A 25,400-nucleotide genomic window follows, 5' to 3' on the forward strand; every position below is an offset into this window, starting at 1 on the left:
ATCTGGTCACCAATAGCTAAAATATATATAGAAAAAATAGAACAAATACAAAAACGCTTTCAACGTTATTTGTATTCCAAAAAACATGGTAAGAATTGTAATATTAAAATGTTATCTACCAATACACTTCAACGAGAAATCGACATGCCATCATTAAGGTCAAGGAGAATTTTTATGCAACACCTATATTTGTATAAAATAATTAATGGCCTTATTGATAATGCTCAAATTTTAAGCAAAATGTCATCTTCGAAATAGAAACTTGCTGAATTGTCAAATGGCTAAAACTAAGAAGTATCAAAACTCTCCGTTACAGCAAATGTTAGATTTGTACAATAAGTTATCAATGATAGATAATGAGTTAGACTTTTCGTATTCCCTGAATATTTATAGAACAAAGTTGCAATCATTATGTTTTACACAAGAAATTATAGAAATTATTGTCTTATAAGTTCAAATATTTGGGATTTCTGAATATAAATATATGTTGTAAGTGAGGTATTTATTTGTTATCATTTACTATGAGTGTATGTAGGGCTTTGTATTGTTTTGTATTCCCTGAATGTTTGCAAGACAAAATTTCAATCATTATGGTTTGCGCAAGAAATTATAGAAATTATTTTCTTGTAAGTGCAGACATTTAGGGATTTCTAAACATGTATATATATCATGGGTGAGGTATATTGTTACCATTTACTATGAGTGTAGGTATGGCTTTGTATTGTTTTGTCTTGTAAATATTTATTTGTGTGAGGTATCTCTTTATTTGTGTGTATGTGTGTTTTTATATATTATTAATTATGTATGTATATTTAAACTGTATGCAAGGCTCCCATAATTGGAGAAGCTTTCTCTGTTGGAGACAACTAAAATTAAATAAATAAATAAATAAATGTGTGTGAAGATTGCAGTGCCCTAATATCGTAATTGAACACTTCTTTGCTGCTTTTTTATTCTACGTGCCAAGGAAGGTGTGGCACTCTGTATACGAGAACATACATATATAACCATATTACGTATAACATTGAGTAGGCGGCTTATTGGATATTTTGTGAAGAAACTTTTACTGAGGGATTTCGAAAATTAAACTACTAAATCATAGTCCATACAATTTTTATGCAATAAGTAATGTATAGATTGAAGGAGGATTAAATGCATACAATCTTACATGCATTTATTGTTCATAATTGGAGGATTTGTATTGTAGGGAACCAATATTTTACCATCATTTAAACAGAGCCATCTATTAGGGAAGTGATGGAACTACACATTTTATTGTGAAGTTAAGGCAGTTCTTATTTTGCCGTTTTCAGAAAAAATAGACGTGATAGGTAAAAATGGATTCATTATTGGAATCACCATTCTGAAATGATTCAGAGACAACAGTCATCTGTGAGTCATCGAAACCCTTGAGGACCAGTGAATCAAATAAATCACACCCAAAACACACACACACATCAAAAGTTTCTCTTCATGATCTTTCCTTGATTATGTATAACCATAGACTTCATATATTGTACTGTAACATTTTCACTTCATTTTACATGATATTTTCTTATCTGATATTAGGTACCTCCCCTATTCGATATTAGGGTACATTTCTTTGGATGTCAAATGTTTTCACTTCTTCTTCTATTTTGCTCTCTAAAATAATAAACTTTGTAACGAACTTTGTACTTTGTAGTAAAGGAATAAAGGTGTTTGTGCAAATGGCACATGAAATTTGATTGATTGATTGATTGATTTGGTGTTTTTAGTCCACTTTGTGCACAGCAAGGCTAATCGGGACTGGACCTACAACCCTTAACCGGGCAACCAGTGTCTATCAGATACTGTTGCTTATATTTTTTGTCACATACTCCAAACGATAGTTCCTGCGAACATGATATTTTTTGACTTCGTTTCTTTTTCTCATTTCACAATATTTGACTTTGTTTGATAAAGAAGGTTAGGCGTAAAAAAATAATTTCCATTTCACGAAAGCTGGGCTGTGTCCTTTAAACAGATCGCTTTATTGTTATTGCACTTGTGACAAGAAATACTGACACACGCAAAATATGATCCTCGTCGTTATCAGAATCCACGAAAGCTGGTCATGCGCTGTAAACATAAATGCATTTATCTCTTATTGTTCATAAACAAGAAATAGTGATATGTCCAAAACAGGGTTCTTGTTCCTTTCAGAATACATGAAAGGTAGCCATACGGAATGGTCATTGTAACTCTTGACCTTGTGTTAGACTGTTGATGAAGAGATAATGACATGGGAAAGGTCATTATTTCGTCGTTTTTTAGAAAGTTTTATAGCTAGCCATGCGCAATAAACTTTATTGCGCTTATAAGACAAGGAAGAGTCACGTACGCAAACCAGAATTCTCTTCGTTTGTAGAAACCGTAGAAACAGGTCACTCCCAATAAATATTACTTCCATTATCACCCATAGGACATACTCAATCGATAATTTGACGATTTTCGAGATAATGATGATAGTCCTATGTGAATAGATAATGATTTGAGATCATAGCTTGATCGTTGACATATGTCTTTAGTTGATATTCTGTTACGTTCCCCGGAATATTCTCAAAGGATCAACTTACGTTTATTCCTCCACGGCGATCATGACACTTATCAGCCTACTTTGAAGCCCTCAGGTAGTGGGAAATCAGATAAGGATATGTTAACGTAAACCTTGCTAACTGTCGCACACCAAAAATATATTTAGGTGTCAGTTAATGTTAATATATAACACTTGCACTCACAATTAAACTTCTTATTACAAACAAAATTGTATTAAGATCATAATACTTCTTCACTACACAAATTAACAAATTCACATTTTTAAAATCACTTCCATTATCCAGCAACATTCGTAATATCTTTCTCCTGACAACCCCACAATCAAATGTTTTAAGGTTAGTCCATAACATAACAGACTATCCAATTGAACAAAACAAATTACGTCATAATAGACAATTAAAATATTAAACAACATATCAAACACTTAAAATGATGCAATAAGTCGGTGCGTATCAATTCTATGTATTATTATTATTTATTATCTTAATAGGGTTACAATAAGTCAACAATATTTCAGTTAGAACAATATTAATACAAATAATGGCTTGATGCCTTATATAGTAAAAAAAACCTATACGATACAAAGTTACATGAGCACGTAGCATGTTGTATAGTAGCAAGTGAAAAAATTAAATAAATAACAGGATTATGTACCATTGAAAGGAAACGGAAGTATAAGGGTATGTGGGTCTGGATAGGAGTTGCTATGGATTTATTGTTCGAATAATGTGGATGAAAATTTTAATACAGGACATGGCGTATTTTTTAAGTAATAGTCAGGGCATATGTAATCCCATGGGATTTTAAATGAAGGGAATATATGACTACCGGTGATACGTTGCTACACAATCATGTACTACAAGGTGGAAAATCTGATAAACGAACTCTAAATCAGGATATGGACAGTACAGAACCTCCATGGTGGCCATCTTGGATTTCGGACGTCATCTATGGTCTCTGCCACATTATACAGCAAAACACCTGTAGTAATACATGATTGCATGCCTCCAAATGAAAGCATCATCCATACCCATGCCTTCCCTTCGTGCAAAAACCAAACAAACTTAAAACTGGTCAAAATGACTCCTAAAGGAGTTAAGGAGATATGGTCGTTTTTGTGTGTTAATAATGTCTGCAGAGGCAGCCATCTTGGATGTGTGACGTCACGCAGGCGATACGACACAATAGTAGGCATCACCAAAATATCACAGTAATTTCCCCTTTATATGCCAGAATGTCTAGTACAGTGTAAAATAAAGCTTAGAATCATTGCATAAAAAGACACGAAATACTTTCATTGGATATATCTGCATAACAGTGCAAGATATGAAAAAACTGTAGGAATAAATTTTGTTCCTTTTTCAATTGTGAACAAAAAATGTCTATATGTAAAATTGTCAAAATCCAATTTTGAAGGAGTTATGATCGATTTTCTTTGTTAGTTCATGAAGCGGCAGCCGTCTTGGATTTATGACTTCACACAGGCTACATGCCGCAATTGCGGGCCAAACAGCTAGTAGTACATGATTGTGTACCACTTTATGGCAACGTTATCACCAATAGTCATATATTCCCTTCATTCAAGAACCCACGGACTGTGAAATATTGACATATGCCCCTGAACTATATGGTCCGTTTGCAAATAACTTGTTATATCCCACGAAAGCGTAGTGCTGACTCCCAGCATCCCTTGCAGAGAAGCAGACACCATTCGTAGCGACGTTGTCAGTGTCTGCGCTTCGTACTGTGTGATTGCAATGTTTAAAATGATCGAGCAGCCGGCGCACTGTGAGATACGGTCAGCGATCCGGTTCTTAGCAGCAAGAAACGTGGCAAGAGACTCAATCTCCATGCTGTCGTTGGAGTTTCCGCAAGCGTCAAGGCCAGTGTCTGAAACCTTGCACATTCGTCAAATCCTCGTACATTTTCGACCCGATACCAGAAGGAACGTGATGGATTATAATAATTAATAATTATTAATAATATATAATTATTGGACACATCATCACGGAGAATGAGACATTAGTGTCCCACTTGACTCCTGAATCCAAGCAGCAGTCGATGGAGTGGCGACACACGTCATCTCCAACTAAAGCGAAATTCAAACAATCCCAACGCGCAATCGTGTTTTGGTTGTGGACTTCGTGCCGAAATGCACACCAATAAACTCAGCTGCGTATTGTCTGACCTTGAGGAAATGCGGCGTGCAATCCACAATACACATCGCGGCAAGCTGTCAGCTTGTGTTTTACTGCTTCATGACAATGCGAGGCTTCACACCGCTCGTCAAACTCAAGATCAGGGGCGTGTGAAGTATCTGAGCGCTCAGCGAACAACGTGATCGCTCAGCTAGTTGACGGCCAAATAGGCGTTGATCGACGAGCGCTGTTCACTTGATCGCTGAGCAAATTTGAGCCTTCCTCACCACAGGTTTGAGCCACAGAATATAGCGTTTGTGTGTTTCGGTCTCGTGAGACAAAGGGAAGAAAAGGAAAACTCAAAACTGTTGGTAGGTTGGCGATCAATGAGGAAATATTTATGATGAACGGCTTGCGATATAGCTTAATTACAAGTAACAGAAGGTAACAATATTCCAGTTTTTGTAATGGTATTAAAATGAAAGTGTTGTTTATTCCAAAATAATAAATAGTTTTGGAAAGTTGTGCAAGGGTGTGAAAATGAAAATTTCGACAGTTTTGTTCACATCAACTATTATATTTCCATAATTAACAGCTTTTCAAACGCTGAAATCTTGTCCACTCGACGCAGCCACATCGATCACAGATTATTCAAGGGCATTGATATTTTGATCAATGAGCAAACAGCGTCAAAGTAAATGAGATGTCTGTCTGCTCAACGAGCGAAAATCTTGCTCAGCGAGTCTCGCTCAGATACTTGACAGGCCGCAGATCGCATCGTTTAGCTGCATCATCCTCCATACATCCACGACCTTGCGCACCCGAATGGGCGATTTTTTTTAAAAAATCCTCTTCATTTGAAAAACTGCTGAGATATTCCAAAATATTAATAATTACATCAGCTTAGAATTGCTTCTAGAGCATTGACGTGAATTTTCGTGTAGTTTGCTTTAACTGTTATCTAGATATTATCAATAGTTTCGCGATTACATAAGTCTATTGATAATATCTAGATAACAGTGAAAGGAAACTACACGAAAATTCACGTCAATGCTCTAGAAGCAATTCTAAGCTGATGTCAGCAGAAGTGGGTGATCATTCAAACAGTTACAGGGTGACTCGTGGTCAGTACGAAGTACCATCAGTCGTCGTAGGTTTCCGTGACTAGGCTAAACTACCCAAGCAAAAGGGGAACAGGCAATTAAGTGCTAATGTCGTTTTCTTCAATTTTACTTCAACGTTTTTCTGCTTAAGTCATTCACTTCCTTTAAGAGTGTGCCTTAGCAGTCGGCCAGCACCTGAAAATACACTTGTGTTTCGCGTACGTCAGATTATATTATAAAACCAGAGATTAAAGCGATAATAGTGGTCAGCAAGGGAACCTTACAGGAGGCTTCACAAAAAGTATTTGAAATTTGCTGAAGGAGAAATAAATGTACCACAATTAATTAATTTAATCCATTGCCAAGGATTTCAGTTAAAAATAATATTGCTCTTTTCCATTGACAGTATTTTGAATTAATTGCGAACTTGCTAAACACACCATGTCAGGAAATTTAAAGAGGGAAAGGGCACTGGCATATGCAGAGGGGGTTGATTGGGCTATAGCCCTCTCCGAAATCTTGAGAAAATCAACATTTTCAAATAAAAGCAGTGGAAGTAGAGAACATTTTTTTGCAGTAATATACAATAATATACAAGTAGTAAATACAAACTCCCATTAAAATATCCCATAATTATCATTTTTGAAATTGGAGAGTTCTACATAAACAAAATATCGTATTGTATATTTCGCCTCCCTATAACGTTGCTACGTATTCTTAGGCTTACCATACGTCCGGGATTAGCCCGGACAGTCCTGGTTTTTAGTGCTGTCCGGGATTGCAAAATGTCCGGGGTTTTGAGAATTTGAAAGTGAAAGTAGCTACCGGTATTGAATATTCACGACCAGAATTTATGACCGGCAAGGATAGATCGATTATACATTTTCTTTCTTCGAGATATCGACTTCTGAGCGGTTCCGTTTCCGTACTTCCGTGAGCGTCTTGGTGGTCTTGAAAGCGTGTGAAGTAACTCGTCTACACTTTTTTGATACAAGGAACATGTGCTCCAGTTGAGAGAGTATTTTCAATTATGGGGAATGCTTGGTCTGCAGAAAGAGGTAGACTTCTAGTATCCACTGTTAAAGATCTGCTGAATGTTAAAATTAATTCAGAACTTTCATGTTGTGAATTTTATGATGTTATTAAAACAAACAAGCCATTTCTGAAAAAAGTCATGTCTAGTGAAAAGTTCAACTGAGTCAACTAACAGAAAAGAGAACAGAGAGGCTTCCTAAACATCAGAAAATGTATTATTCAATTAAACATTTGAAAATTAATTGATTGATTTTAGAAAATGATGTTAATATTTTTTCTTGTACAATTTATAGTTTAATATTCCAATAAAATGTTAAGGGTTTTGAGTAATTTCAATTTATTTTTGTTAAGAAGAAACAAACATATTCGCGAATATGTCCTGGGTTGGACACAAAAAATATGGTAAGCCTACGTATTATCCACCTGTGCAATTGCAGCCCGCCCCGAAAAAAATCCTGCGTATATCAGTGGGGGGAAGAAAATTAAAACCTCAAGAATGAAGAAAAACGCAATAAAATCGAAAAAAACAACAACTAAAAATTCCCTAAAAGCCTAAAAAGGCCGGATGATGCAAAAAAAAGACAATGTTTTCTGGTTCTAACTGAAGATAAACTAATTGATATCAGATTTAACATTCTTTTCAAGGCTCAGAAAAAAATACGATTTTTGAACTTCAGCTCTAGTCGTGACAAACAGAAACTATGTGGAAAAATAAATCAAGGCTTGTAGAATCTGATACAAAATATATTTGCACGATATTCGGCAGTTTCTTTTGTTTGTTTGTTTCTTGCAAAACGGACCTTACTTATAAAACATCCCTCGTATATTCCCTTTTTGCCACTTTTGTCTTGTCTACCAAGAAAAAGGAACCTGTCCTGCCCCCTCCCCCACGCAATCGCGCTACTGTATATAGATAGCATTTCTAGATACGAGCATAGGCCAGGAATTCTTGCAACGGTCTGGTGCGGCACACATCCAGCTAATAACAGTTACTAAAACTATTTGCTAGAAGATCTAAACCTGGGCTACAAACCTAAAAATTTCTAATGTGGTTAGGTTAGGAGGCCCTAATTTAGAACTCATAGCATTTAGTTTTAGTGACTGTCAGCAGCTGCATGTGCCCCGCACGAGAATCGTACTTTGCAAGAGGGCATAAGGTGTCGCGCTGATTTCTTGTATGTCGCCATCACTGACTGAATTACTTTCACAGCGAAGTAAGTGTTACTGGAATTCTGTTAACCTTAGCAACAGTAAATACATGCAGGTACCAAATTATGTTGGAAATATTGTACGGTACTTACCAATATAGAACATCCACTCCACATTGCTGAAGGCGTACACGAAGCTCGCAGAAATTCCGCTGATGCAGGACATGGCACCAATGATGGCGTCGTCCATCTTGTACACGTAGCTGAGAATCCCAACGGACACGATTGTCCCTGGAAGAGATATTCATTCACTGATTAGTTGTTAGGGGGAGTGCGTCATCACTTAGGCTAATTGTGCCAGGGTTCTTAAAAATCCTGGAACCAATAAATTCTATTTGGTTCCGCTATAGGACCGGAACATTTTTTTTTCTCTCCCGCAATTTAAATTCGGTCCAAGTTGGCGATTGTTTCATTGAAAAGGGTTCCTGGACCGAATTGAAATACAAGGGTTGGATAAAAAGTAATGGCAACACTGGTATAATTGCTACTTGACTGTATAGGCAGAGGAGCACGTGTTACATTCCTTCAATGTAATCGCCCCCCCATCTCTACGACCTTCTGCCGCACGTATGGAAGGCGTCGTACACCGTCAGCGTGTCCATCTCTGTCGATGTCCCGCAGTGACCGCCCCATAGCACGTATGATGGCTTCGCGCGTGTCGTAGTGCTTCCCGCCCAGTGGTTCCTTCATTTTGGCAAAAAGGTCGTAATCACACGGTCTCATACCGGTGAATACGGCGGATGTTCCAGTACCTCCCACTACCAGTTATGCAGGAGCGCCGTCACAGTGTTCGCAGTGTGACACCTTGCATTGTCAAGCAGGATGATGGCACACCGTGCCAGAACGTGCCGTCGCTTCCTTCTTAATGCGAGACGAAGGTGGTGTTGCAAGAAGGTGCAGTAGTAGGCTGCGTTGACCGTCTGCCTAAGAGACGTTGTTAGTAGTAGGTACATAAGATAACGGATGTTGCTATTTAATATTCGCAATTCATTTGCACGTACTTAGAACTAATTTTCACGGGTTTTAATTAATTTGCACGTACTTAGAATTAATTTGCACGTACTTAGAATTTATTAGCAAGTACTTAGAGTACTTTACATTTATGTATTTGCATGTTTATAACTTTTTATGAATATATATTTATTTATTTTATGAAAAATATGTATATAGAAGGTAATTAGAGGTACTAAACGCTATGCATATGTTTTTATATTCATTACTACAAAGTATGTAATGTATAAATCGATAATAATTAATGTTTATAATATTGAAAATAAGTTTTCTATGGTTTATGAACCGCTATGAACGGTGGTAATGGCTGTAGGTACAGGTTCAATTACGATTGGGGACGGTCCCGGTACTCGAACCCACGATATGTAATATTATTAATTAGTACTATGCAGTAATTTCATCATGTTATGAAACACGATGGTGCAACACGCTAGACAGAAGACGGTGAACTCCGCGCTCCGCGCTGAGGGTAGACGAGAAAGGAATTTGGGAGATATGCGGTCAAGGTCAAATGACGTCACAACGTCAGGACAAAGAAGGAACCCGATTGACCAATCAGAGAACGCGTCGGTAGATTTTCAGAACCGGTTTTTTCAAGGTTAACCAGTACGCAATAACAGGGGAATGCTATGCAATACTGTAGGGCAGGGGAGGGATTCAACCAGACAACAAAGAATGTCTGGAAATACGCAGCAAGGGTTAAATCTCTGAAGCTATGCGTCGCTTGTAGAACCGGTTTCCGCCGCCAATTAATATTCCGCTCAGGTTTGCCTTCAAGGCACAGGACGCTTTAGCGCAGGTTTTTTTTATCTGTACTATGAAGAAGGGAGAGCTATTAGGGACGGGGCCTACAGTTTTCACTATTTGCTTTTATCACGGGGTAACGAACCTAGGACCCTTTGATTATTGATTTAGGTAGTAAATGTATGTTACTGTGTGCTATTTAACTTAATTTTGAGTTTATTTTTTACCAAACTTTGACTTTATGTCAAACATTTTCACAGCTTATCCTTATTTTTACCAAAATAACACTATTTGTACTATTCAAGCAACATTTTTTATTAAATTTTGCACTCACAAAAAACATTTTTTCAATTTTTAACTTATTATTTTACAATTTTATGTTAATTTTTTTACCAAAATAACACTATTTGTACTATTCAGGCAACATTTTTTATTAAATTTTGGACTCGCAAAGACATTTTTTCAACTTTTAACTTATTATTTTACAACTTTAAGTAAATTTTTTACCAAAATAACACTATTTGTACTATTCAAGCAACATTTTTTATTAAATTTTGCACTCACAAAAAACATTTTTTCAATTTTTAACTTATTATTTTACAATTTTATGTTAATTTTTTTACCAAAATAACACTATTTGTACTATTCAGGCAACATTTTTTATTAAATTTTGGACTCGCAAAGACATTTTTTCAACTTTTAACTTATTATTTTACAACTTTAAGTTAATTTTTTACCAAAATAACACTATTTGTACTATTCAAGCAACATTTTTTATTAAATTTTGCACTCACAAAAAAAATTTTTTCAATTTTTAACTTATTATTTTACAATTTTATGTTAATTTTTTTACCAAAATAACACTATTTGTACTATTCAGGCAACATTTTTTATTAAATTTTGGACTCGCAAAGACATTTTTTCAACTTTTAACTTATTATTTTACAACTTTAAGTAAATTTTTTACCAAAATAACACTATTTGTACTATTCAAGCAACATTTTTTATTAAATTTTGCACTCACTAAAACATTTTTTCAATTTTTAACTTATTATTTTACAATTTTATGTTAATTTTTTTACCAAAATAATACTATTTGTACTATTCAGGCAACATTTTTTATTAAATTTTGGACTCGCAAAGACATTTTTTCAACTTTTAACTTATTATTTTACAACTTTAAGTTAATTTTTTACCAAAATAACACTATTTGTACTATTCAGGCAACATTTTTTATTAAATTTTGCACTCACAAAAAACATTTTTTCAACTTCTATCTGTTTATTTCACAAGTTTAGGCTTATTATTACCAAAATAACACAATTCAATCTGTTCAAGAAAGACTTTTAGTTACATTTTCGACACACAGAGTGTGTGTTCTCAACTTTTATTTGTTTATTTTACAAGTTTAGCCTAATATTTACTCAAATAACACGATTTGAACGTTTGTTTATTACATTTTGGACACACACGCACTCTCACACACACACACACACACATCCACACATACACACACACACACACACACAGAGAGAGAGAGAGAGAGAGAGAGAGAGAGAGAGATTTTTCCAAGTTTACATTATTATTCTCCAAGTTTACTCAAATAACACAATTTAAATGTGTTTTGAATTATATTTTGTACACATGAAGTGTGTTTCGTCAAGTTTTACCCGTTTATTTTACAAGTTTAGGCTTAATATTACTCAAATAACACAATTTAATCTAGTCAGGAAGGATTTGTTATTATATTTTGGATGCACAAAGAGATGTTTTCAACTTTTTTACTGATTTTTTGCAGGGTACGTATTAATTTTTATTTATTTTGTTTTGTATACATTTACAAATTTTTAACTTAGAGTTTAGTATTTATTTAATTTTTTTCAAAAACACTAAAAAAAAGTACTTTTAGCTAAAATGTAAGCCACAGAATATATTATTATTATTATTATTATTATTATTATTAGGGTTTACTGATTTCCACTATGCTATTTTTGGTTCTGTATTTCTATATGTATTTATTTAGGTCCGGTTACGCCTGCTACGTAGGAAAGTTTGTTTATTTTAGAGTTTGCTGAGTATTTTGTTACTTTTATACTAGGTAAAGTTTCCAAAATATATCAGGTAGGGCTCCATCCATATACTTTTGTTTTTGCTGTTTGGAGATGATGCGATCAGCACCACTCTCCATCTGCTTTTTATTTTATGTACCCAATATTATTTTGAGGCTTAGTGAATTCTAGAGCCTATTTATGCAGGAGAGAGGGCTTGAAAATTTTCATTTCAGATAACCCACAACTATTTGTCAGAGTATTTTAAAGGATATTTTATATTTATTATGTGCTACTAGAATATCAAAGCTTGCTTAATTTTTATGTCTGTAACGCTGTTATTGTATTTCTAGCTAAGGCTTACTGGATAAAGTACACGAAATGTTTAACATTTCGATTATTTGCCTAATTTTTAGTGTAACGAAAATTATTGTGTGTCTATAAAGACTGAAATGCCTTTACCGAAGGGTCCATAACTGGATGTTTACCAACATTGTTTTTTTTTTAAAAAAAAAATATAACCATTTATCAATATATTGACAATTTACAGGACAAGACGAAGTTCACAGACGACTGACTATATGGACCATAGGTTCACTTGCTAAATGTTGTTTCTATGCTAGAAGAATAATTTAGCCTTATAACCTTTTTCAAGGTATTTTAGAAGTATTACTGGATTTTTTGGGTGCATCAACATTTGGGTTATTTCCATTTGGTTTATTATACGAGGCTACAATCACTATCTGAACACTGAAATCCTCTGATTGAAACTAAAAGCTTAGGGTGTAACTAGGGATTTAGTATGTATAGCGACAATTTATAGGACAACATGAACCTTACAAAGGATTACAGGTGACGTAGGACCACACGCCAGAGCTTTGTTAATCTGCAAGAAGCAGTTGCAACTAATGCTATGAGGAAATGAGGTTGATTTTTACTGTTTCACAAGAATGCTACCTTTTATACACCCAATATTTGCTTTTTCAAGTAACTATTTGTACCAGAAGCACACAGGTCAACTCTAACTACACTTCGATTTATATAAATGTGGCAAGAACTATATTTCTGAGGAAGTACGCAAAAGCAGATTACCCGATTAAAGTATCTGAAAAACAGATTTTTCTATGCAAGTATATTTTTATTGACTGGATTATTTAACAGATCAACAGAAAGACTGCAAAATTCATTAAATGTAGTTCTATAGTATAGGTGGTTTCAGAGATATAAAAAGAACAAATATAAGATTTCGCTTTTTTTTGCTTCTGAGGCTAATCGCGACGCTAAGGGTAAATGGCGAGGAAATGTAACGGAGGAAAAACAGTCCCAAAAGTTATGAGCTGCATGTAAGTTAATACCACAGAGATATTACAGTAGGTGTAGGTTCTACCACTAGAACTTTTCTATCATAGTAATACTGGTTATGCTGTACTGTTCTAGCTAAAGATGCTGATATTTGAGAAACTTAAAAGCTTACTCACGACTTACTGTTGCAAAAGATCCGATGACAAAATTTAAAAATTGTTATCGCCCAGACAGGGACTCGAACCCTGGACAGATAGGTTAAAAGCCTAACGCTATACCAACTAAGCTATCTGGGCACAAGGTATTCTTTTCTTCAAAAGTTAGTTATGTTAAGAAATATATTGAAACATGTGAGAACACTCTTGGTCTGGTTCGACAGAGAAGGAGACAACATTTCCAAATTTTTTCAGACTGGGTGTATTTTTCCTCTATAGAGGCCTTCATTATATGTAATTCGAAACGCTAAAGTTCAGCTAGCTTCCAAAATTGAGGTAAAGATTGTGTTTGACGAGATTAACAAGTTACAATTATATCCAGTTACGGACAAATAAAGCTAAAACTCTCAGATTTACTGTACTAGCCAAGTTTTAGTAACATTTTCTTCACTTTAGTACTAATACCAAAGAAATAGGTATATTGTATTTATAATTTGACAAAATGTACTAGTATTTAATTCACAAAGTTAGGTAAAAAAACAGTATTTTAAAAAAATATTGTTACTGCCTTCAAATTTTATGTTATTTAGCCACTAACAACTGGTTTACACTGTTTGACATCCTTTAAATAGCAAAAGAAGGAATTATTTGTTTAGTATTTTTACTACTTTATATTTATTTAAGAAAACAATACTACGGTTTAACTTAATTTTTAACAAATTGTTACTAATTTATATATCAAAGTTATGTTATTTAGAGTGTTTGAAGGCGTATAAAGTTAATATTTGTACTTATCAGTGCAACTAACAATTATATTTTACACACAAAATATAATGTTTACAGTTAAATCACTTGAATCAGAGAATAATATTTTAAAGTAATTGATTCATTCAGCACTAGTCAGTACTTTTATGCATCAGAAAGTTTTCTTAATTTTCTATTATGCATGCTATTTTGTGCTATTCTTAAAATGTATTTCTAAGGCAAACTGGTTTAATTTTCTGCTTATAATGGAAAGTTGACATAGTTTTCGCACAATGCTTTGTACATTTGTTATTCACTACTTACAATCCAAATATTATGCTTATTTAATGTATAACTAACTAACTCTCTAGCCTTCTTAAACCCGAATGTTCATGGGTGCAGCAACTCATGCCTTTCATCTGTCCCTGTCCTGAGCAAGATCTATATACTTCTTTCCTTCCCTACCAATTTCCTTTAGGTCCATCTCTATATTATCCCTCCATCTTTGTTTTGGTCTTCCTATTGGTCTTTTACCATCAGGTTTCCCAACAAGAATCCTGTATACTCTTCTTTCCTCTCCCATTCGTACCACATGATCTACACACCTAAGTCTTCTTGATTTAATCATTCTAATACTATCTGGACATGAATACAAATTATGTACTTCTAAATTATGTAACCTTCTCCACGCATCTGCCTCCTCATCTGTTTTAGGCCCAAGTATTTTCCTAAGGATTTTATTTTCAAATATTCTCAATTTATGTTCCTTTTTCAATGTAAGGGACCAAGTTTATTTACTGTATTTAACTTTTATTTTTTTGTAATTAACAAAAATTAAAAGCTTATACTGTAGTTATTATATCTTTTTCTATCAGCTTATTTTGAAATCAATATTATTAGATATAGTCTTTGATTTATAACTATATTGCTTTTTTTATCAATTTATCTAAGGGTACACACAGACAAACACATCTGTTCACACTTTTATGTACATAGATATGCCTTTTTTCAATATTTTAGTATGAAGATTGCACTTTAGCTATTTAAGCAAGTGTAGGAAAGGTAGGATTTCTGAGAATTTCTTACAGGATTTTGTTGTCCAAGTATAGATGAGAACTGAGCTGGGAGACTGTTTTGAACCTTTTCATGAGAGTTTGCATGTGAACTGTATGCAAATTGACCACTATTGACTGTGCATGCTTCTAAGTTTTGATGTTATTTTACATCAACCCTGTGAGACTGTAGAGAGTTTTCCCTTTTCAAGTAGTTTTTACTGATTGTATTTGTATATGTTTTGGGGAGTTAGCAGTTTTATGTTATGAGGCAGTTTATTATAGAATATTTTTACCTGATGGTATGATATATTGAGTGCCTGCTGTTTTACTTGTAATTATTTTTCTTTTTGTGTTGTGTATTTGACTATATTTTGTCCAAGTTCGTAGTATTTAGAATAATTGTTATTGACTTGTAGATGTAGGGAGTAATAATCCTTTGCAAGATGCCCTATACTTTAGTCTGAACATTATTCTTAGTGTTCACTTTTGAAGCCTTAGTATTCTGGTAGTATTATTAATGTAGAGGTAAATTAGGCTAAAATGTAGGCATTTTTCTGATAAATTATACTCACTTAGTTGTTTCAGCAGGTAGAAGTTGCATGATGGTTTACTGCTGATGATGTTCATTTGCTCTTCTTATGTACTACGTATGATGTAGCTTACTTGAGTAATTGGAATTTTCTACTGAAAAAAGGATTGCTTGTCTATTTTATTCCTATGTTGTTAAGTTTGTCCATAAGCAAGCCATGTTTTTACTCTATCCTATGCCTTGGAAGAATCTAGATATATTGTGTTTGCAGTTTTATGTTTCTCTAAGGTTTCAGCTATGTAGTTTTTTAAACTGTGCTATGGGTGTGACTATTGGTTTCTCTTTCTGGATGCCATGTTGGTTTCTGTGTATTCCTCTTGCTGCTTGAATTTGACTTAGGTTGTTTGCTTTTTTTCTTTGATCTTTATTTGTTTAATTGTTCAGTATTTTTTATTTTTTGAATTTTAATTACTTTAATTTTACATTAACTAACACATTTTTCTTTAACAACAAAAGAATTTACTCTAGTATAAAAACTTCTACTAACAAAAATGTACTATTATAACTTTTAATTTTAGAAAATTGTATTTTTAAAACTTTAACTTTGAAAAATTGATTTTTAATTACTTTAATTTTACATTAACTAACAAATTTTACATTAACAACAAAATAATTTGCCCTAGTATAAAAACTTCTACTAACAAAAAATGTACTATTATAACTTTTAATTTTAGAAAATTGTATTTTTAAAACTTTAACTTTGAAAAATTGAATTTTAACACACTTTGACTTTAACAATGTACTTTGATTTTTTTATGTAAAAGAATATTAAAAAATAAAAAATATCTTTGTAAATACAAAATTTAATAAAAAATGTTGCCTGAATAGTACAAATAGTGTTATTTTGGTAAAAAATTAACTTAAAGTTGTAAAATAATAAGTTAAAAGTTGAAAAAATGTCTTTGCGAGTCCAAAATTTAATAAAAAATGTTGCCTGAATAGTACAAATAGTATTATTTTGGTAAAAAAATTAACATAAAATTGTAAAATAATAAGTTAAAAATTGAAAAAATGTTTTAGTGAGTGCAAAATTTAATAAAAAATGTTGCTTGAATAGTACAAATAGTGTTATTTTGGTAAAAAATTAACTTAAAGTTGTAAAATAATAAGTTAAAAGTTGAAAAAATGTCTTTGCGAGTCCAAAATTTAATAAAAAATGTTGCCTGAATAGTACAAATAGTGTTATTTTGGTAAAAAAATTAACATAAAATTGTAAAATAATAAGTTAAAAATTGAAAAAATGTTTTAGTGAGTGCAAAATTTAATAAAAAATGTTGCTTGAATAGTACAAATAGTGTTATTTTGGTAAAAAATTTACTTAAAGTTGTAAAATAATAAGTTAAAAGTTGAAAAAATGTCTTTGCGAGTCCAAAATTTAATAAAAAATGTTGCCTGAATAGTACAAATAGTGTTATTTTGGTAAAAAAATTAACATAAAATTGTAAAATAATAAGTTAAAAATTGAAAAAATGTTTTTTGTGAGTGCAAAATTTAATAAAAAATGTTGCTTGAATAGTACAAATAGTGTTATTTTGGTAAAAAATTAACTTAAAGTTGTAAAATAATAAGTTAAAAGTTGAAAAAATGTCTTTGCGAGTCCAAAATTTAATAAAAAATGTTGCCTGAATAGTACAAATAGTGTTATTTTGGTAAAAAAATTAACATAAAATTGTAAAATAATAAGTTAAAAATTGAAAAAATGTTTTTTGTGAGTGCAAAATTTAATAAAAAATGTTGCTTGAATAGTACAAATAGTGTTATTTTGGTAAAAATAAGGATAAGCTGTGAAAATGTTTGACATAAAGTCAAAGTTTGGTAAAAAATAAACTCAAAATTAAGTTAAATAGCACACAGTAACATACATTTACTACCTAAATCAATAATCAAAGGGTCCTAGGTTCGTTACCCCGTGATAAAAGCAAATAGTGAAAACTGTAGGCCCCGTCCCTAATAGCTCTCCCTTCTTCATAGTACAGATAAAAAAAACCTGCGCTAAAGCGTCCTGTGCCTTGAAGGCAAACCTGAGCGGAATATTAATTGGCGGCGGAAACCGGTTCTACAAGCGACGCATAGCTTCAGAGATTTAACCCTTGCTGCGTATTTCCAGACATTCTTTGTTGTCTGGTTGAATCCCTCCCCTGCCCTACAGTATTGCATAGCTTTCCCCTGTTATTGCGTACTGGTTAACCTTGAAAAAACCGGTTCTGAAAATCTACCGACGCGTTCTCTGATTGGTCAATCGGGTTCCTTCTTTGTCCTGACGTTGTGACGTCATTTGACCTTGACCGCATATCTCCCAAATTCCTTTCTCGTCTACCCTCAGCGCGGAGCGCGGAGTTCACCGTCTTCTGTCTAGCGTGTTGCACCATCGTGTTTCATAACATGATGAAATTACTGCATAGTACTAATTAATAATATTACATATCGTGGGTTCGAGTACCGGGACCGTCCCCAATCGTAATTGAACCTGTACCTACAGCCATTACCACCGTTCATAGCGGTTCATAAACCATAGAAAACTTATTTTCAATATTATAAACATTAATTATTATCGATTTATACATTACATACTTTGTAGTAATGAATATAAAAACATATGCATAGCGTTTAGTACCTCTAATTACCTTCTATATACATATTTTTCATAAAATAAATAAATATATATTCATAAAAAGTTATAAACATGCAAATACATAAATGTAAAGTACTCTAAGTACTTGCTAATAAATTCTAAGTACGTGCAAATTAATTCTAAGTACGTGCAAATTAATTAAAACCCGTGAAAATTAGTTCTAAGTACGTGCAAATGAATTGCGAATATTAAATAGCAACATCCGTTATCTAATGTACCTACTACTGTTGTTCTTCTTACCTAAACATATTGTTAGGGCGCTTGCACTCTCGTCCTCTGCTTCAGAGCACTGCTGTTTTTGACTGAATAACATACAATCGCACCCCACTCACTATACTTCCTCGTCTGACATTCCTTTATCAACCACGAAATGGTTGTGGCGCTGTGACTCGCCCCTTTCACGGGACAGCAGTGTTGCCATTACTTTTTATCCAACCCTTGTATTTTAAACGTAAAAAGGTTCTTTACGGTTCAGAACCCATTTACGCTTCCTGATTTTCCCTCCTGGACCGGAACTGAATTTATTTACAATTCTTGGACATTTAACATCCCTGGTCGGTAGGGCTCCTGGCTGTCACGTGGGAGACCCATGTTCGATTTCCTGGAACTTTAACAACCCTGACTTGTGCCCACCGGTCAATGTAGAGACTAAGCACACACATTATTATTGATAATGCATTTTACATCCATGCCTACGATAACATTTCAAGCGTACGGTTAAAAACCAGTGCAGCACAGATTACTACCCTGTTTTACCAGACGCCAGTTCCTTGCTAGCCTGCTTAAGGACGTGCTTTACAAGAGACGGCGAGTTACTCTCCTTTCGCTTCAAAAATAACGTTGCCTTTTATATTATTTTACTCGAAATGCAACCTACTACTTTTTCCAGAGCCGACCCGAGGGAGGGGCAACTGGGGCACTCCTCCGTTGTCCCGCGTTTCAGGAATTTGAGGGGAATGACGGAAAACAATTATTTTTCAATTCCGTTTTTTAAAAATGTGAAAATTACAAAAATACGTAAATATTGCTTTTCCAATTTAGTGTTCAACTAACTATCTTGAAACGGATCAATCATATTTTGAATATTTATACCACATTAGAGCCCGTACACACATAACGTTATGTTCAAAACTTTTAATATGAGTAAACCACATCGGCGAGCGCAGGAGACGTGGCCAAAGGCCAAGTCGAAAGTGTGCGACTCTGATTCATGAAACACTAATATACACCACATATACAGGGTGGCTCAATAAGTCACTTAACACCCCCAGTACAAGGCCACTGCAGCGCGCAACATGGAAATGGTGATGACCAATCGTTATCAGGCCAAGGGGGGACCACATGGTCGGCGGCCATCTTGATGTCCGCCATCTTGAATTCAACTTCAGAATTTTAAATGGGAAGGGGGTAATATGATATATCAAATCAGTCTAGAATTTCACGAGAAATGCAATGGTGAAGGTTTTTTTGACGTATCTTTAACCAGTAAAAAGTTATGACTGAATATGTGACCCTTGTCATCTGATAACTAACGTTGGACAAAAACTGGTTCATAACGTTCCCATAAGTGTTCTGGTGTTCTTCCCTATTGAAAAAACTCTGTAAAAAGTACCTTCTTCCATAAGCAAGGATGAAAAAAACTGTTTATTTAACAAATCTAAGTAGCCCTAAGCATTTAAGGTTCCGTTGATGGAAAATTGACTAACCAATCGTGTTCCACACAGCTAGTGTTGCCCAAGAGACGAGACTTTGGCCTGTCTCGTCTCGTGGAAGTCTCGTGGAAATGCTGTCTCGTCTCGAAAATATTCGTTTGCCTTATGACACATGGTCAATCTCGTCTCGTCTCGAATTTTTAAAAGCCTGTCCCGTCTCGTCCCGTGGACAACACTACACACAGCACGCCACACCATTAACTTACCAACACTAACCATTCAGCTTTGATCTGTCGAAAATGGGTTATCAGATAAAAATCATCGAATATTCTGTTTATGAACTTCCTTATGAACATAAACATTAGCCTTTTCACTGTGAAGGACTTTTAATTCAATGGAAGCGTCACACTGTAAATTGTTCGCGACAACCATTCATAATGAGCAGCTCTTCATGGATGTATCCGATTAAAATCGTGTGCAATGGCATGTGAACTTCTCTCCCTAGACGTCACTTCGATCTCGATGCATTACCGAAGCGCTAAACAAATTTGAAGGCATTTTTCTAACACCTCGAAAAGGAGCAAATTGGTATAAGAATTCAGTCATAACTTTTTACTGGTTAAAGCTACGTCAAAAACACCTTCACTATCGCATTTCTCGTGAAATTCTAGCCTGATTTGATATATCATATTACCCCCTTCCCATTTAAAATTCTGAAGTTGAATTCAAGATGGCGGACATCAAGATGGCCGCCGACCGTGTGGATGGCGTCAATGTGGTTCCCCCTTGGCCAGATAACGATTGGTCATCGCCAATTTCAAATTCCATGCCGCAGTGGCCTTGTACTGGGGGTGTTAAGTGACTTATTGAGCCACCCTGTAGTATAACCTGTCTTAACAAAATATTACCACTTACACACCTATGTAATTTTGTATCTGTATTTATAAATATTATTAATGTTAACCACTAACATACATTAACCTCTACTCTTACTAACGTTTACTTAAATATTACTTATCTCCTTGTTCGACAAATCTGAACAAATTTGCTTTTTCACATTGGGTCATTTATGCCCATGTCACAGTGAACTAGTGGTTAGCACATCGCGCTACGACACCAGGGGTCCCCTTGTGTTTGTCAGTGTCCATTCATCAATTTCATCATGTCATCACTCATCCCCATCTTCGCAAATTATCCAAAAAGTGGCACAAAAGGCGAAGTAAAATAAAGCTAATCAATCAACCACACACAGAGTACAGGGGCACCGACTTGTTAAAATTATTGGGGGAGCTCTGGTCACTGAAATAAATAAATGAATGACTCACTTCCTCTCTTTTTAAAAATAAATATTACGTCTTCGTATAGCAGTTTTTAAGCAGCTATTATATTCCTCATGCAAATGAAATGTAACGTGAAAAATGTGTGTCTGCTCATTTGTTTTTTAGATAACAATTAACATTTTTATTTAAAAGTAGGCTATGTATTTACATTGAGAGGCCAACATAACAGTTTTATGCCGGCCTCGGTAGCCTAGCGTGTTGGGTGGTCGGCTCAACAAGCTTTGATCCGGAGGTCTCGGGTTTGAGTCCCGGAGAGGGCATGGGTGTGTTTTAATGCCCGCAACAGACTTGTAAAGAAAGGACATGTGACGGGTCAAAAGAACCTTAGTGTTGACGTACCCATAAAAATAGCGAATATTTACAATATTTAACAGTTTTATTTAATTATTTACATAAATGCTAACATAAATCGCAGGCAAATAGTTTTACTTTTCTGTTCTTGCTACAATATTTTACTTTTGAAATTTAATTTTGTAATAATAAATAAACACATAGCACGCCGTGCTTTAGCAATAATGCCTTTGATCATAGCCGTTCCCGCTTTCGCAATACAGACTTTTCATAAGCTTTCCTTGCGTACTTTACTGCAACCCAGTGTTATATAAACTCAAAGACTTTAGAATTATTTTCGCTTATTCTTTGGACTAGAGGAAGAGATTTCGAGGATAACTAAATATCGTAAATTTCAATATTGCCTGAAAGTCGTGTTTACGACCTCAAATTGTTCAGAATTCACTAAACAACATACTGGTATAATTGTCATATCACCTCGTTATTTTGAAACTCATTTTAGTAAAAATATTAACAATACTCATAATTATATACTTAGTATATAGTAATGAGTCATGTGTTTTGCTGTCTCTGGTCATAGCCCCCCCCCCAAGTTGATGGTTTAGGATCTCAGCCCCCCCCAAATTGATGGTCTAGAACATTTCAAATGAGTACTTAAAGTTAAGTTCATGTTGCACAATTCAGAGTAAACTTTACAAGAGAAGCAAAATAATACATTAGATCCTCTTAAGCAAAATTATTTGAGGGGCTCTGCCCACACATCATTAACATTGGGGGGGCTCGAGCCCCCCCCCGCCCCATGGAGTCGGCGCCTATGCACAGAGAACTAAATGCATCATAGCGATTGATGCACCAGAATGCATCGATTGATGCACTAAAGTGTGTTTTATAGCTTCTTCAAAGAATCAGATTCACATTTCATGCATTTGGGTGCATTTTTGTATGTCGTGAATGAAACACCAAAGTGCATCATTTGATTCAAGTGAGGATTCCTTTCAGTCGAGATGCACTTTTATGCATCAGTTGATATGTTTGGATGCACCTTGATGCATTTTGATGCATCAGAATGCATCTTTTTCGATGATGCGGGAAGGTACATCAAGGAACATCAACTGATGCATTGAAGTGCATCTCGACTGTAATAAATCTTCACTTGAATCAAATGATGCACTTTGATGTTTCTTTCACGACATGCAAAAATGCAACCCAAATGCATCAAATGTGAATGTGAATCTTTGAAGAAGCCACAAAACACACTTTAGTGCATCAATCGATGCATTCTGGTGCGCCAATCGATACGATGCATTTAGTTCTCTGTGTGCACTGGGTCCTCCCCGATAGCACATTGGTAGACCTTATAATCAAGTGATCCCGGGTTCGATACCCGATGGAGGCACATAGTGGTTCGGATGCCACTTTAAACTGTAGGTCCAGTCCCGATTAGCCTTACTGTGCATAAATTGGACTTAAAACACCAACTGAAACAATCAAACTTTACTGTAAAAAAAGACAAAGGAGAACCAAGGGACAAACCAAACACAAAGGGGGAATCCGTTAAAAAATATCGTGGAACTAACGCACTGGGTTAATTTTCATAAGCGTATATCTTCGAAAGTATGTGGGTGGAGGAGGGTTCCCCCTTTTTCTTTTTTGTCCTTGAAAAGCGCCAAAACCTTAATTTTGATTATGTAAGTGTGGCTATTTTTTTAAAAGTTGTTACAAACCTGATATTTCACAATAGAACATAGGCGTGCATAAGGGGGGGGGCAATTGCCCCTCCCCCAATCATGGACGTCCACGTATTTTTTCCACAAGCAAGGCACTTTCCATAGGGAACATTACCCCGATAATAGCGTTGCCCCTTAAAAAAAAAAAACACTTGAATTTGAAATTATCGCATTCTGCATCCTCACTATAATACTGTAATTAATGTAAATTGCTCTCCCCCACCGCAATCTTGGGCGGAAATCAATTCTAGGGGGGCAAGGAGGGCAAACATTGAAGTAAAAGAAAGCAAGACTAGCAGAATCTAAAAGTAGTTGGACAAAAGAATACTCAAGCTGATATTATTTTTCACGTCTTTCTTATTGCTTCCAAACGGCCAAGAGCACCTGCAGGGGGAGCACAAAGGGGCAATTGTCCCCTCAATTTCAAATTTTATCGTGAGTTGTACCTGGGCGCCGAACGATCTAAATGGTGCGTTATTTTTATCATTTTGTAAAAATTTGGATCTAAAAATTTTCTTGCTCGCTCCTGCTCGCAATTTCATTGTTATCTGTGATGTAATGCATTGTGAATTACCAGAGAGAGAATTTAGAACAACTAAGTAGTTTAGTCTGTTCCTGCTAAACAGTTTTGTCCAGTGGCGGTGATTAAGAGGGGCGAGGTGGGCAACTGCCCCCCACTCTTCGCCAATTTTGTCCCCGCACTATGCTAAACCTTATATACAAATGAAAATATACTGTCTTTGCCCTTCCAGTTTTGGCACCTTGCCCCCCCCCCCCGGTTTTGGAATCCAATTGCCGCAACTGGTTTTGTCTTAATGCATGAACAATTGTTCCGAGCAAGAGGAGCCCACACATTTCATGGACAATTTAAATCACATTTACTGTTGGTTTGTTACGAGGCGGGTGAATTGATTATGCAATGCATTTACACACCGATGCAATAAAACGAAACAGTAAGATAAAATGAAGTTTTCCTGTCCCGTCTGAACTTTCATCAAGGCTTCTGCCCCCCGCCCCCTCTAATCAGAGGGTCTGCGCACGCCTATGTAAGGGAAACAATAACATAATATTGAAAGAGACAAATTTCAGGAAAGAAAAATAGATGGCAGCACATGGTCAAATAATATAAATTATTTGTTGGAGGATAAGTATCAATTTAGTGAAAGCAAAAATATGACATAAAGATGTATAAATATGAAGGCAATGCAGAAAAAAATAGATAACAGATAGAAAGAAAATGGAAGTGATTTCTATTATTCAACATGTTCAAACCTACATTTAATTGTTTGGCCGCATAAATAAATAAGGGACTGCTAAAGCACAGCTCTTCCTCAATCATACAATTGACTGCTGCATGACATGTTTTGTTAAGAGATTACTGTTATTTCGTGAAAGCATACCCATAATAAATGCATTCTTTACAATATCTAACAGTAATACTGAAAGTCTTCTTCTTCTCTTCCATTCCCTTATGCCGTTAAGCGTCGGGTACCTCGTTCTGTCCATCTCATCCACTCCGTCCGGTCTCGACTCATTCTTCTCATTTCGTTCTTAGTTTTTCCATATTTTAATCCTATCTTTTCTATTTCTTGGCCTGCCTCTTCCTACTCTACCCTCAACCCTTATGTCCATCACTTGCTTGGCTTTCCTATCTTCATTCATTCTATTTACATGTCCATACCACTTCAGCTGGCGTTCCTCTACTACTTCAGTCATTGTCTTCTTTTGTTTTACCTCTTCTCTTATTCTTTCATTTCTTATTCTGTCTCTTCGAGTTTTCCCCACTGTTCTTCTAAGATATTTCATCTCTATTGCTTGAAATTTACTTAGATGTTTATCTTGGAGTGCTAAGCTTTCTGTGCCATAGCCCATGATGGAAACTACAATTGAGTTGTAGAGTTGCATTTTTGTTTTTATACTGATCTCTCTTTTTCCCACTAAAGTATTACTCATTTGATAATATGCTGATGCTGCCTTCTTTGTCCTATTCATTATCTCTTGAGCAATTTTCCCACTGCTACTTATGATAGTTCCTAAGTATTCATATGT

The 25,400-nt window shown here is 34.9% G+C and overlaps 1 protein-coding gene across 1 annotated transcript in view; it reads right to left on the bottom strand.

The window, feature by feature from the left end:
* The window catches only part of LOC145999711 (putative peptidoglycan muropeptide transporter SLC46), a 292,794-nt gene that overhangs the window by 39,838 nt on the left and 227,556 nt on the right, over positions 1–25,400 (bottom strand). Inside the window, exon 3 of the mRNA XM_083136992.1 lies at positions 8,155–8,292. Within this exon, the coding sequence (XP_082993118.1) occupies positions 8,155–8,292 (138 nt within the window). The remainder of the gene's footprint in view (positions 1–8,154; positions 8,293–25,400) is intronic.

Source organism: Lepisma saccharinum, chromosome 15 (assembly GCF_977018435.1).
Source record: "Lepisma saccharinum chromosome 15, izLepSacc3.1, whole genome shotgun sequence".
In the NCBI taxonomy this organism is placed as follows: domain Eukaryota; kingdom Metazoa; phylum Arthropoda; class Insecta; order Zygentoma; family Lepismatidae; genus Lepisma; species Lepisma saccharinum.